The sequence below is a fragment of the Salvelinus sp. IW2-2015 genome, linkage group LG32 (assembly GCF_002910315.2).
Source record: "Salvelinus sp. IW2-2015 linkage group LG32, ASM291031v2, whole genome shotgun sequence".
Classification (NCBI taxonomy): domain Eukaryota; kingdom Metazoa; phylum Chordata; class Actinopteri; order Salmoniformes; family Salmonidae; genus Salvelinus; species Salvelinus sp. IW2-2015.
In genome coordinates, this window is record NC_036871.1 from 2,381,529 (window position 1) to 2,396,736 (window position 15,208).

Here is a 15,208-nt window from a genome sequence, read left to right on the forward strand (position 1 = left end):
AAATTTTATTTCACCTTTATTTAACCAGGTAGGCTAGTTGAGAACAAGTTCTCATTTGCAACTGCGACCTGGCCAAGATAAGCATAGCAGTGTGAACAGACAACAACACAGAGTTACACATGGAGTAAACAATAAACAAGTCAATAACATAGTAGGAAGAAAAAAAGAGAGAGAAAAAAAAAAAGAGAATCAATATACATTGTGTGCAAAAGGCATGAGGAGGTAGGCAATAAATAGGCCATAGGAGCGAATAATTACAATTTAGCAGATTAACACTGGGGTGATAAATCATCAGATGATCATGTGCAAGTAGAGATACTGGTGTGCAAAAGAGCAGAAAAGTAAATAAATAAAACAGTATGGGGATGAGGTAGGTAAATTGGGTGGGCTATATACCGATGGACTATGTACAGCTGCAGCGATCGGTTAGCTGCTCAGATAGCAGATGTTTAAAGTTGTTGAGGGAGATAAAAGTCTCCAACTTCAGAGATTTTTGCAATTCGTTCCAGTCGCAGGCAGCAGAGAACTGGAAGGAAGCTAGCAGTGACTAAAAATGACTAAATAGCGTGTAGCTGATTAGCTGGTTAGCTACTGGAGGTTCTTGAATGTGTTCCAAAGTAAAAAATAATAGCGATTCCGTATCACATTGGGTGAGGCAGGTTACCGGAAGGTATAATCGAATTAAAAATTGAAAAGAGATAGATTTTTTTTTTTTTTTTAATATATACAAAAAATACGAAAAATACAAAAGTACACGAGAGGACGAAACAAAACACGCCTACACTGCTACGCCATCTTGGAATGTCAGCTAATGTCACTGATACGTTGTGAAACAGTGTTGTTTGATGAAGGCATTGTCTGTATAGTTTTTTGGGCCTATTCCCCCAGCATTGTCCCATCCATATCTGCGGCAGCAGGAAGAATTAAGTCCACCGCAATAGTATGGGGCATGTCCTAYCCACTCGGTAGCTCACAATAGAAGACTCTTCTAGACCCTTCTTATTATTTGGTATCTGTTGCGTTTATACATGTCTTACTACTCGAAAGTCGTCTTAATTCTCGCTCCAAAAACTCCCGTGGCTTATTTTTCGAATTGGTATGTTTTGTTTCTAAATGTCTGTGCAAGAGTGAAGGTTTCATCGAGTTGTGAGATAGTACTTTTGCACATATAACACACTGTGGCTGAGGAAAGGCACTACTCCCAATATAAGTGAACCCCAAATCAATGTAGTTCTCATCATATTTGCGCCTCTTCGATGGTCCAACATCCCTGTCTGTTGTTCGATTCTTTCGAAGGTAAGGGGGCAGTAGCTCTTTGGCTGCATCAGATTCACAACTGTCAGTGTCCATGCTAGCTGGGCAATTGCTAAATTACTGATGCTAGCATTGGATGTGCTCGTGGAAGCAGAACAACTTGTGTCATCGACAGGTGCAGGTATAGTACTGCTGGTAGTAGCAGTACTACCAGTAGAGCTGGTATGTGTCTCTATGGACGTGGACCTTATTTTTTTTAACCATTTATACATTTTAGAGCAAACGGAATGAGCAGCAGCTACGTTTGGCTACATACGGACCATTAGTGGAATTCCCATCGAGAGAGTAATGGTTATGTGATTGGTTGTTCATTATTTGACTAAGCTAGCTGTATTTGACATTGTGTTGTTATTTCGCTGAACACTAGATGTTTTCATTTTATTTTGGGCAGTGAAACGAGGCTACTCAGGCAACAACAACAAAAACTCACCCAAATGTATAGCCCCGTTGGGGTCAATGCCAGCGGCATTGCGCGTACCCCTGGGGGTACCCCAGTTTGGGAATACCTGCACAGGTACATCCCATATACCCACATTTTGTTGTGGGCATTGCATATACTCATTTACTCTGCATATACTTGTGGTACAGTATATGCCGTATCAATTATGTAGTACAATAGAGAAACCATGCATAAAGTACACAATTGCAAAGCACGTGAAATATGTTTACATGTGCGCCGCACACATAGCTAGTTTCAGCAGAATATCAGGCAGCAAGAGCACTGGTTGTAGCAGGGAGCAGCTCACAGAATTGAACAACATCAGTTGCCGGTAGTGTAGGTAAGATATTTCAACGTATGATTTCTAGCAGTAAATGCTAACTAAGGCAGCAATGGTTATGCAAACCAGGTATTGAAAAAGTTTTMTCCGAAGTCTTAGTTGAATCTTTGTGCTGCAATTCAGCCGACATTGTTTGAATGACTGCCGAAGGTTCTTCCACCAAGTATTAACTCTGGGGTGTGAAGACATACACAATCAAGACATTTTCAGGTTGCTGTTTTTTTAATTTGGGAAAATGTATATATTTATTATTTTACGTTGAAAATGGGGAGTATGTTGTGTKGATCTGTAGGGAAAAACACTAATTTAATCCCTTTTTTTATTTAATTTTAAGGCAGTAAAATGTGAAGACAGTGCAAGGTGGTGTGCAGACTTTCACTAGGCACTGTATATCCTAAACCAAAAGCGAACACTTTAAACCCCACCACCCTATGGTTCTAATTGAAATTGTCCAACATACATTTTTACAGACGCGTTTCTTCAAAAGTTGTTCTCAAGAGAGAAATCGTCTTTTCTGAAACAATTGCAGGCTCAAGGATTTTGAATAGCTCTCGGTTAGACCAAATGTTTTCAGTCTCAGTCAAATGATTCAAAAACTGAATCCTTCAACCGAAGAACCATATATGTGCGTTTTTCCTTTTCAGCTGATTACTGATTTTGTATCTCATTTTAAGTTCCCTGTAATGATCAGTGTTCTCAACTGACATGTACTGTACAATTTGTATATTTATAGTCTGAATATCAAGACGATGGATGATTTATATTGACTATACAACTAGAAATATACCATGTCACCATGGTTCTTCGGTTGAAGGGTTCAACTATTTTTTGAAATAACAAATATTGTATATGGTATCAAATATTTAATTCACCATGCCTGTTCTGAGCCTATGTTGTGGAAACCTACGTTGTAAACTTGATGTAGGTCTAATCTTAGCAAGCTGAAACCACAGTAGGCACACCCWAGGTATAAAAAGAGAAACCTCTTTAATACTAAACATGAACAGCGGAAGGTAAAACGATAATAACACCCGTCGATGTAGAACGACACCATTAAGCATGCACATATTGTGCGAAGAAAAAAWATATATTGGATCATGCCCAACTGTTGCTTTGAGATATAAGAGAGGGCAAACTAATATTGATAGCTGACATTGAAAGCTGTCAGAGCAGGAGCAGTTGAAGACGGATTGACTATGTTACAGTTTAACCATACAAGTATTAAATATCAGAACAATGTACTACAGTGCAGCAACATATTTCATTGGTCACCAAACAATTTTTCATCAGTGTAGTAGTATCGATTAATTCCTTATATGGTCACCCATAGTTGGAATCACAAGCACACACACAACAATGAGTAGCTGTTTCGCATAGCATTTTTGTGGCTTAGCGACAGGAGGGAAATTCATACGGTCATAAAATCATTATCTACGTTTCTTGGCAATCATTAGCAAGGATATTTCAGTGGTGTTTTCATCTATGACAGTTTGTTCAGTGACCCATTTCGAGTACCATCTTCTAGCAGGAGAACATGTAAATGTATCAAATGGGTCAGTAATTAATGTCAAATTAAGTCAAAACCTGTAATATTTTGACAGCCGATGCTGTTGTAGTTATGTCTAAGTCCAATAATTGATTCAAAACATTTTTACTAAACGTGCATTTAGACTTCTAGACTTATTGTGACAGCACCAAAGTTTTGATTTGGGGGTTCAATTACAGAACAKCAAAAGATGARGAGGAGGTGCCAGATATGTCTTCCCTTTACGATAGGAAACAGACAGCATGTTGTCACCACAACAGAGGAAGTGACTATTCCCTTCATCATCATCATTGTCAACACAAACTTAGGCGAATGGAGCAGAGCAGGAGGCGAGAGTATCGAGGGCCTGGTTTGGGTGTGGCCACTAAGGTCTTCCATCCTCATCACGTCATCATAATCAGTAGGGTTGGAGAGAAGTGGGGGAGGTGGTAGAGAGGGCCCATACGGGTGCGGCTCCACTAACTTTATGGCCCCTGGTAGGGTGTAAAGTCCTCATGTRAGAGCCAGGGACCTGAGATATAGGAAGCACAACGAACAGATAGAGACACTAGCTAACATCCACCCCACACATCTCTACCTTCAGTCCTCTGTGCATACATTGGAAGATTTTAAAAGGTTGTTTTTAGGTCATACCCTGTCTGTAGTGTAGTGTCGTTTTTTGCGCCATTACATTTTTAGGGATTTTTTTTACCTATTTGGCCCTGTAGTTCTGTATTTTCTGTGTATTTTGGGAATCCATTCCGTCTCGTGTGTTGTGAAAGGTTTCGACCATGTCGACCGCTGTGGAGGCAACCGGATTCTTCATGTGTATCGCCAGCTGGCTGATCACTGGAACGGCTCTRGCCAACGACTACTGGAAGGTGTCCTCCGTCTCTGGCAGCGTCATCATCTCCACCCGACAGTATGAGAACCTGTGGCACTCCTGTGCCGAAGACAGCTCTGGAATCGCCGAGTGCCGCGACTTCGAGTCCCTGCTCGGCCTGCCCGGTAAGAACCAGTAGTCTAACTGTTCTAACCGTCKCCACCAACTCAGACACTTCAACCAGGGAGAAAACGCTTTGAAACGGAGTGTAAATGGGGAGGTACAACCTGAATTGGTCAAATGACACTAATTCTCGTTGTCAATTGCYAAATGTTTTTAAAATGTTTTTCTTTTGGTGTGCTTTACTGAACAAGACCCAGCATTGCCAGTCTTAGAGTGACTGGCATCTTTGGTGGGGAGAGGRCAGGGCACACCTGTGCCTATATCTGATATGGTTAAATGAAGATAATGTAACTATTAACAGTAATTATGTCCAATTACTTTCTACCATGGCAAGAAGATAAATGTATCTTTGCATTGTTTTCTGTGAGCTTTCATGAAAAAGGCTAATATGAACATCCTTTGGGTGCATTTCGGACCTACTGCTTTCCCGCCTAAATGTAACTTCAAATGTAGGCGTTTTTAACATTACAACTTTAAAATAATGTTAACTCTTTAAGAAAGTTTTAGATAAGGTGCAGTTTACAGGGTCAGCKATAGTAGTACAGCACCCCTGGTCCAAATTTGGGTTAACAGCCTTGCTCAAAGGCACATTGACAGATGTTGTCGTGTCGGGTATTCGAACCAGCGACTTTTCAGTTACTGGCCCAAAGCTTTAACCGCTAGGTCACATTTGAATTCTCTTCTAGAATTGAATCTCTATCTTTCTCTCCTTCCTAATGCCAATGAGGTGTGTCATAATGGTGGACATTTTGTGCTCCTATGACAAGGAAATGGAGGGAAGCTACTGCACCTTGGCCAGTGTCAAAGTAGCAGATCTAATTATAGGCAGAAATTAAACTTGGTTATTAGGTGTTTGGCTTTGATAGCAGTTATCTGCAATCTAAAGGGTGATTTGTAGATTGATACAGTATACAGTATATTGTTGAATTGCAAAAATATATCAACTAGCTAATAACAACCTTATGAGTAACTGCTGAAAATTGGTCAGATTAAATTCAGTTTAGAAATGTGATGGGCTGGGATTTAAAACTTATTTTTATTACAATACCACTATGGACATATCCTGGGATGTTTTGTTAAGTTTCACCTTTAGCATAAGTATGCTATTTTTTCATTTTCAGAATATAGTTCCTTGCCATTTATAAAGGACATGTTCTCTGCATTGTGTCTATTTCTTGGGACATTTGATAGTACTCCTTTGAAAATGTCTACCATTGTCTTAGTCTAGTCCACCAACCATCCAGTAATTATGTATGTATTTGTATAGAGTTTCCAAATTAAGCTGACAAATTACTCTCCAACTTAATGTTGTGTAGCTGATGTGTAGCTGTGTTTTAATATGCAACTCTTCCTCTCGTCTCTCTCTTCCCTTCCTTCCCCTCCCCTCAGGCCATGTACAGGCGAGCCGTGCCCTGATGATCATCAGTCTGCTCTTAGGGCTGGTGTCTATGATCGTGTCTCTGCTGGGGCTAAAGTGCATTAAGATTGGCAGTGCCACGGAGCAGGCAAAGGCCAAGATTGCCGTGACTGGTGGATGTCTCTTTATCCTCGCTGGTGAGTTCAGATTTACTACCTATTGTTGCAAAGTTGCAGAAACTTTCCTATGGTTCCTGTTTTTCTGAAAAACTCATTACGTTTGGAAAAGTTAACAGAATTTGATATCCCTAACTGTTCTGATATACGTTACCCAGCGTCAGAGTAAGAGGTGTCCTGTCAGATATCTTTTTCTTGTTTTGTCATTGGGTCCCTTTTTCACGTCTTTATTTTGTTCACTGTGGTTCACTTCTCTCTCATCTTGCTATCATCCCATTTTTTCCCCTTCCCACCCCCTTTACACCTTCACCTCTCGTTTCTTCATTCTGTTTCGTTTCAGCTTTCCCTGTTCTCTCTTTACATTTTCCTTTTTCTGTCTACCTTCCTCTTTCTTTCTTTCTTTCTTTCTTTCCTTCCTTCCCTAACCACACATGTCTCTTCTGCTCTCCATCTCTCTCATAGAAAGTGTCTTTCTCTTCTACAGGTCTCTGCGAGTTGATCTGCTGTTCTTGGTACGCCACCCGAGTTGTACAGGACTTTAACAACCCATTCTTTGGTGGGGTGAAGTAAGTGGAAAGACCAAGCAAAACAATTTTTTCAGCAACCACAAAAGTAAATTAAATTCATACACATAGAAGATGTGACACACCCTTTGATGCACATAATAATACATAACTACATAAATATTGTTTTGTTCCTTACTGATTTTTTTTGTGTGCAGGTTTGAGTTGGGCACTGGTCTCTTCCTGGGCTGGGGCGCAGCCTCTCTGTCCATGCTGGGAGGATCTCTTCTCTGCTGTGCCTGCAAGAGGGCAAAAAGTGAAAAGCCTAAAGCGTAGGTCTTTCATTCGACTTCCTTCGCCTCTCATCAGTACCTTCACATACCCTGTAGTTCAGCGTTCTTAAACTCCACTTCTTGATTACCCCCCCATGTTACAAATGTTTTGTTCTAGACCCACTCAAGCATACCTCATTAAACTCAAATGTGGGGTACACGAGGACTGGAGTTGAGAAACACTACTGTAACCTACCTCACTGTCACATGTCCTTTTTTGGTCTTCTACTTCTYTGTCTCACTTGTTTCATGTGTTTTGTCTGCCTCCCTTGTTTTTCCTTAAGCTTCACTTTGAATTTTGTTCAGTCCACTTGTTTTGTCTCATTTACGTTTTGTGCCACTTTTTCACCTGTTGTTTAGTTTGTCTGCCCCTCTCTGACCTTCTGTTCTGTCTTTGATGTAATCCAGAGGGTACTACGCAACAAGTCAGCCTAAAACGATCTACGCACCTGCCGCCAGGTCTGAGCCGGACTCCACCAAAGCCTACGTCTAAGACGTCCCTCCCCTCTCCCACTTTTCAACCGCCCCCAACACCATTGTCGACGCTCACATTTAAGAGCACATATTTGACTGTTGTTACCCATGTTTTTGTTTTTCTCTTTCACCATGAATTTTGCTAATTGTTTTGAAGGATTTTGAGGTTGATGCAACAAAAAAAACTGGAATAATTTGGAGTTGAACTATTGGTAATGGGATCTGTTTGTGTGGAATTGCTATCCTCTGAATAAACATTCCTTTGATATATGTTTTGATGTTTGTCGTCATTTCATGCAACTAAACTGCTTTACTAAAATGTGTTAATGCCTAAAGCCCACTTCAGATACATAAGATGAGACGCACTGCAGCGGTCTTAAAGGGAAACTTCACTGCTAGACATCCATTAGGGTTTTTTCCCCCAAGTCTCACTACATAGTAGTAGTAGTGATCTTAATAACAGTACTGATGTTAATAATAATCACCCCATTTCAAGGCTTCCTGGTCTAGCTAAGATTCTTGAATCCTTGGTAAATGTACAACTTTGCTCTTTTTTAATCTGAGAAATGTATTTTGAATGTAAACCAATCAGGGTTTAGGCCTCGCCATAGCACGATTACAGCAGCCACTTTAATTGTTAATGATCTTGTCAATGTTTTAGACACTAAACTGAAATGTACTGCTTTGTTTATGGACCTGTCAAAAGCTTTTGATACTGTTGATCATGCTATTTAATTGAATAGGGCCTGAGCTCTGATGCCTGTTCATGGTTTCATGATTATCTTAGTGACAGAACTCAGGCCATCGTGATTGATGGGGTTAAGAAACTAAGATTCAAAGTTGGCTTTTTCTACAGAAACAGATCCTCACTCTAAGCAGTAGGAAGCAGATTATTCAGTCAACCTTTTATCTGTTCTTGATTATGGTGATATTATTTATCAAAGTGCTTCTGATGCTACTCTTAAACCTTTGGATGCCATCTACCATCGTGCCCTTTGTTTTGTTACAGGTGACCGTTTTGATACTGCGTACTGTATCAAAAGGTTGGCTGGACATTGCTAGTGGCTAATAGATATGGTTGTCCTTATTCAATAGAGCCATTGGACATTTCAAAGATGTTCCTATCTGCATGGACATTGCATGTTATCTAGGTTGACTCATTTTCCCTGGCTTTGTAAAGACTACATCCTGACCGGAGACCTACTTCCTTGTTTCACCCTCGAAGGCAGGCTTTTCAAAATGGGGTGGTACTAGTTTACAGGTTAACGGGAGCTTTGTTACCCGGCACTGTTTATCCGAGATTGCTAAATAATCACAATGGCTGCTTCTAAGGATTCCTCTTTCCATTTTAGTTTATGCCTGCAATGTAAAAGAGACAGAAGAATGCATGATGGAGAGGGGAGCAGTTGCTTCACGAGGTATCTCTACCTGAAAATACATGATCTAAATGACTGATAGTTAGTATTTAGCAGTCATAAAAGTATGCCTTATTTACTTTGAAGAACTACTAAAATAGGGATTTTGTCAGTCATAGCCAGCAACTCTATAGAAAGGAGGTGATTACTTGTAATTATATAATAAAGTAATCAAAGAAAACAAATGTAATATACACAATAACTGAAATGTTTTATTAAAGTAAATTATTGTGAATAGATGATAGTTAAGTGATAAGCAGTAATGGGCAGTCACTACCATCATGGGACTTTTATTAATTGTTATATTCTTGTAACGATCTTCATCTGAAGAACAGGAAAGATCGGACCAAAATGCAGCYTGGTACGTGTCCATGTTAAATGTATTATAACTGAACACTAAATACAAAATAACAAAAGTGAAACAACGAAAATCGAAACAGTCCTGAAAGGTGACACAACACAAAACAACTACCCACAAACACCAGGTGGGAAAAGGCTACCTAAGTATGGTTCTCAATCAGAGACAATGATTGACAGCTGCCTCTGATTGGGAACCATACCAGGCCAAACACATAGAACTAGAAAACATAGAATGCCCACCCCAACTCACGCCCTGACCAAACCAAAATAGAGACATAAAAAAGGAACTAAGGTCAGGACGTGACAATTCTGTGTTGTTACAGCATTCAACCCACATAATGCGTAGAGCATTTAATGTAAAAGATAATAATTGAAACCTAAATTGAAAACCTTGATATATTTTTTGAATAATCGTAACGAAACCGATCTCAAAAAGCACTAACTGCTCAGCACTATTAGCATTATAAGCTCTCTTTTTACACYAGGCAGTGTTGTTCAGTACAGTACAATTTCATGATCGTTTTGGCCGTAACGGGGCTTGCTAGTAGCACTTCAAGCTAAGCTAGCTAAGTTTAGCTAGCTAGCTTTGTTTGCTATACCTAAAATGTACTGTAGTCTAATGGAATAGCTAGCTAGCCTCAGTACATCTCATTAGGTGCAAAACTGGAGAAATGTTTTAATGACGATGACAAAGAATAAAGGAATGACTTTGGCTTTATGACTCATATTAGTCTTGGAGTGACTATACCTGTATGTTATAGCTAGAGTCACAGGTCCCAGTTTTGGGACTGGTGCAGCAGATAATAGTTCCTGTAACACAGGATAAATGATGAAACAGGAGAACGTGGCTTCTCTTTCAAAGGTTCTCTCAATTATGAGAACACACAGGTGCAGGATCGCATATAGTCCCAGTGCGAAGCTAACACGTCTCACTGCCCCTACTGGCCAACAGTAGTATAAATGCATCGCAATGGCGAGACCTTGGAGGACTGACATTTCAGTAAAAGCATTCTTCCCCAATACAAAGAAACAATACATAAACACAAATGTGACCATACATTATGTGTACGTCACACTGGCTAGCTATGTCTGTGAGATGTCTCATATTCTACATCATGCTGATACAGTAGGAATACAGACAGTACARAATGATTGCCCATGAATGTCTAATAGTTTTTTTGTCTTTCTCTCACAGACAATACAGCTTGGATACAAAGAAGTTGATGACTCTCAAGAGATGTGAAAGGTCCCATAACATCTTAGGGCTAGGCCCCTTTTTTCTCCTCTTCCTGTCTGAAAACATGCCCAAAGTAAACTGCCTGTTGCTCAGGCCCTGAAGCCAGGATATGCATATAATTGGTACCAGTCTTTCTCTCAGACAGTACAGTACAGTACTTGGATACAAAGAAGTTGATGACTCAGGGGAAGATGTGAAAGGTCCAATAACCGCAATAAAAATGACTCACTGCACCACTAAAAAACACCAAATATCAGTATTCCCTTTGCAGAACTGTAGTATTTATTATAGGCGTTAGTAGTATATTTTTCCGCTACTGTATATATGTCATACATTGCCGTAACTGTTCCTGCATACTACTGTGTAAACTCACCTCAGTCTCCAGAGCAAATACTTTGTCTTGAATACAAGCCATGTCTACTTCTTTGCTATATCGACAGACTAATCAACTGTTTTATTGAAACAAGTTTACTTACCAACAAATGAAAGTTTAAGTGATACCCTGCAACATTTGTTTTAGCAGTAAGATTGTAGCTAGTTTATCCAAATACATTTTGTGAATATCGCAATAAATTGATCCAGACGTTGAAATCAACTCTTTACTGGTTTCTGATGCAGCTGGTATAATTTAGTCACTTGTCAGTAAACATAAAAAATTGATTATATAAAACACCATTATACATATGTACAAGAGTTAGCAATATCTATACCACAATGCAGTTGTGAATACTAGGCATACTAGGCATTCTATATTGTACTACAACATACAGTAAGTCTAACTGTATATGGATGTTGTGTTAGTTGTTTGTTCAAAGCAGGTTTCAGAATGGTTCAGCCTGTGAACCTTGTCTTATGTTGGTTAATAGCAGCTGGTTTAGAAGACTTTGGCGCAATGGCGATGTTGGCAAGGATTTTAGGTTTAGGGAGCTGTGACTCTGGCTCCTTGTAGGCAACCATCTGGTCCTTTCTGCACTCCACAGCTAGGTGGACAAGACTCTCGCTGAAGTGGTGGGTTCTGGGCTCGTACACTTTTTCACCACCAACTGCTTCGAGCTCTTGCAGAACATTTGTTTGTACTGCAAGTCTCCTCGAAAGACATTAAGACGGATCATTAGGATGTGTAACCATACAAAATACATGTTCATCTGTAAACAAAAAAATTGTACAGTAGACTGATATTTGTTTTGTTGCACTCAGTCAATAATGGGCCATTGAGATGAGCTGTTAGCAAAGGTGTGTAAAGTTGGAGGGGGGCTTGACTTGTTGACAGTCTAGTCGTGTATTGTTGTGTATGAGCACCAACAGCTGTGCTGTTGAGTAGACAAGCACTGCCAACCATAGAGTAAATAGGCTAGAAGCGTACACTAACAGCCGCTTTCCACCGTGCCAAAGAACTGACTGCAAGGGTGTGAAACGTTTTAGGAGCACTTGGCTTGTAGACAGTTTAGTGTATTGGTGATTTTGTTTTCTAAATAGGATATTGTGCTTTCATAAATACCTTTGGCTGTGCTGGATTGTTTCCGAGTCAGATGATGTTGAGCTTGAGCTTGTTCTCGGCTGAAGGCTTTCATCCAATGGGTCTACAGGCTCTGTACTACTGAAGCTGGTGTCAAGGTCGTCATCAGCAGCAGGGTTAGTCTGTAGGAAACACAGTAGTCAGTAATTAGCTAACATTTTACTACCTTATCCCCATCACTACACACTCAAACAAGGTACTATATCCACCCACCCCCCTCATGTCAATAAATCATGCCTACTAACCTTCACACACAATACCCACCCCCAACAGACATCAATCCATCACCCACACCATTCCCTTCTTACTAATACCTCCTTTTCTCCAATTTAGACTTTGTCTTGCATGAACAATACAGAGAAAACTACAGTAGACAATGTAGCCTACTTGTAAACACACTAACTATGACAACAAGACTTGGTGTGGCAGGGTAGCCTAGGTCTTGGAGCGTTGGACTAGTAACCGAAATCCCCGAGCTGACAAGGTGCAAATATGTCGTTCTGCCCGTGAACAGGCAGTTAACCCACTGTTCCTAGGCCGTCATTGAAAATAAGGATTTGTTCTTAACTGACTTGCCTAGTAAAATAAATGAAACACAGACTATGTTATTGCCTAGCTCCAGTATATGTATTTGCTCATTGTGGAAAGATTTAGCAAGGTGAATTAAACTAGTTGATGCCGCTGCAGATGTTGATGGGATCGAAATCCAAATAGAACACATAGCCACGTTAGCTTCTGCGGTAGTTAGTTAGCTAGCTAACGGTGAGATACGGTCCGGTAGGCTGTAACCTAACGAAGCTAACGTTAGCTTGCAAAGTTACAAATCACACCGCCAGATCGCAGCTGGRTAATTACATTGATTTGCTTTGGAATGTCTAGACAGCCTATTCTGAAAGCTAGCTAACTAGGTTTTGGTTTAGTTTTTAAAAATGTAGCTAGATCGCTAGCTCGTTAGCTAGGTAACATTAGTTATGTTACCTCAGCTATACTTATTTTCTGTTGGCTGATCAGATCCCTCCTCTTTGAAGTGAATAGGAAAATTGATGGAATAGCATCACTTTACAACGTTCGACCTGGCAACCCCATCAATTGAGATTACAGTTCCGTTTCGAAAATCCTCTTGCTGAAAGTGCTGGCTACAAATACAGACATTTTGATATTTCTCCACATCAACTGGATCCACCTTCACCGGGGCGGTACTATGTCCTGAAATCGCTATGAATTTAGGATATTGTGGTTTGCTTAAAACCAGGCAATGTAGATGGCCCGTTTCTACCGCTGTGATGCAGAAACGCTTCTATRTGCGTGTAGTGAAGAAATTCTCTAGTTTTATGACACAGCATATTTTAAGAACATATGAATGAACATATCCAGCGAAATAGAGCAGCAGTGAAATATCCCTTTAAGGAGTTTTACAACAATGTTTGTTTGATTTGAACGGTTTTAGAACAGTTTTAGAGCAGTTTGGTTTTAGTTTTAGAACATCTCACGTTGGGTGCTGGAGTTTCCAAGATTCAACATGTTTTTAGCTAAAGACGTGCAACGAGACAGAACTGTTTAGCCAATCAGAGAACAATGCGCTGACATTCTGTTTTAGCCAAGCAGCTAGCTAACTATTTTGCTGCACACAGCTAGCCTAGCTTGCTTATATTTATATGAGAAGTCACAAAGTGTGCCCAGTTTCTGTTGCATTTATTTCAGGACACTCGTTTGCTATAACACTTGACTACAGCAAGTGGCAACTTTGTTTCATCACGTCATTTTAAAGAGGCACCATAACCGTGGAAACGGTCTCAACTGCACGTCTCATCTTTTTGATCTGAATGCCCCGTCTTTAAAGGCCCTGCCTGGTCAATCCGACTTCTGCATTGGCCGTGCAGCATTGACAGTGATACGGCCTCTGCAGAAGTCAGGACATTCATACTTCTTGCTCTTCGTGGAGCAGAGCTGTTGTGAAGGAAGTTGTCAAGGAAGTGAGTTTGTGTTTATACAGGACCCCCCCGCCTATCGTCAACCAATCACGTAATGCGGATCTATACGGAGCCTTCCGCATTGTTTAAACATTTGGGAGGCGCACGGCGATGCGGAGGCTACGCAATTATGTCACACCATCCACAAGGCGCCTCCGACAACATTGTCGGATCAAGCATAAGTTGGCTCTTAGTCAGCTGTTGTACAACACAACATTCTAAAACGAGCTTGTTTTGTCTCGTCTCATGTCAGCTGTTCTATCTGAACTGGGCTTTAGAGGCATTAAGATGGAGTAGTGTGTTTATATGTGTGTCATTTGTATGTGTGCTTCTGATTATGCAAGTGAAAGTGTGACAAGGGGGCCATTTTGGCGTATGTGTGTCTAGGTGTAGGTGTGTGAATGTAATCCCCAGTGTAATAACAATGATTATTTTCCTCTGCAGGCACTAATCCCCTTTGCCTCCCCGTAGACCTTAGCCCTCACTCTGCAGACAGAGAGAACACAGGATTACAGCTTTCTTTCTGTGGGTCTGTCTGTCTCTGTGTCATCTCAGACCCGATGAAGGGTTGAAATGTTGTCAGTGAAGCACACAGGAATATATTGCAGTGTACAAAGCCTCTTTTTACATTTTCACAATTTAGCTTTCACATTGATATGGTCAAAATATCCTTGTTTGAGTCGACAAGGCCCATTAAAAACCCCAGAGGTTAATGCCGCTGACCTGGTGTACCTAAGCCAGAGTTGGCAGGGGTTTGAATCCAACCCACTGCCCTTTTACGCAAACTTCTCCTACCTTTCCTCTTAACTCCACCGTCCAATAAAAATATGGGACTGCCCCATTTTTTACAGGGATAGCTCAGGATTTTGGAAACGAGGCCCTTTATCTACTTCCCWAGAGTCAGATTTACTKGTGGATAKCATTTTTATGTATCTGCATCCTTTAAAAAGCAACAACAACCCTCACCCACATATGCAAGACATTTTGCTGTAACAACACAACTGTTTCTACTAACCAAAGCCTTGATTGAAGACTACGATGAGATGATTAGTAGAATCAGTCATGCTGGGTTGTACATCAGTGGGATAAGGGGAGGGTGTGAGGCTTTTTATCTGCAGAACGTGAGGAAGAGGAGTAGCGCGTGACTCCTGGCTAATACTGGAGAGTGTGTCCTCGTGTCAGAGGGACCTCACACTATCTGTGTGTGTGTGTGTGTGTGTGTGTCTCTCTCTCTCTCTAATCCC

At 40.6% G+C, this 15,208-nt stretch overlaps 1 protein-coding gene and 1 long non-coding RNA gene across 2 annotated transcripts; one reads left to right on the plus strand and one right to left on the minus strand.

Annotated features, from left to right (window-relative positions):
• The first annotated feature begins 4,146 nt into the window (after window positions 1–4,146).
• On the plus strand, window positions 4,147–7,736 carry cldn15la (claudin 15-like a). Its single transcript, XM_023976777.2, has 5 exons — window positions 4,147–4,626; window positions 6,014–6,178; window positions 6,642–6,723; window positions 6,879–6,992; window positions 7,401–7,736. Exons 1-5 carry the CDS (start codon window positions 4,410–4,412, stop codon window positions 7,483–7,485), a joined length of 663 nt encoding a protein of 220 aa, XP_023832545.1. The 5' UTR covers window positions 4,147–4,409; the 3' UTR covers window positions 7,486–7,736.
• Window positions 7,737–9,133: 1,397 nt separating this feature from the next.
• LOC111956309 (uncharacterized) lies at window positions 9,134–13,908 on the minus strand. Its single transcript, XR_002876247.2, has 3 exons — window positions 12,973–13,908; window positions 11,977–12,116; window positions 9,134–11,562 (listed from the first exon to the last, which is right to left on the minus strand). It is a non-coding gene; the product is annotated as an uncharacterized lncRNA (long non-coding RNA).
• Between the last annotated feature and the right edge of the window lie 1,300 nt (window positions 13,909–15,208).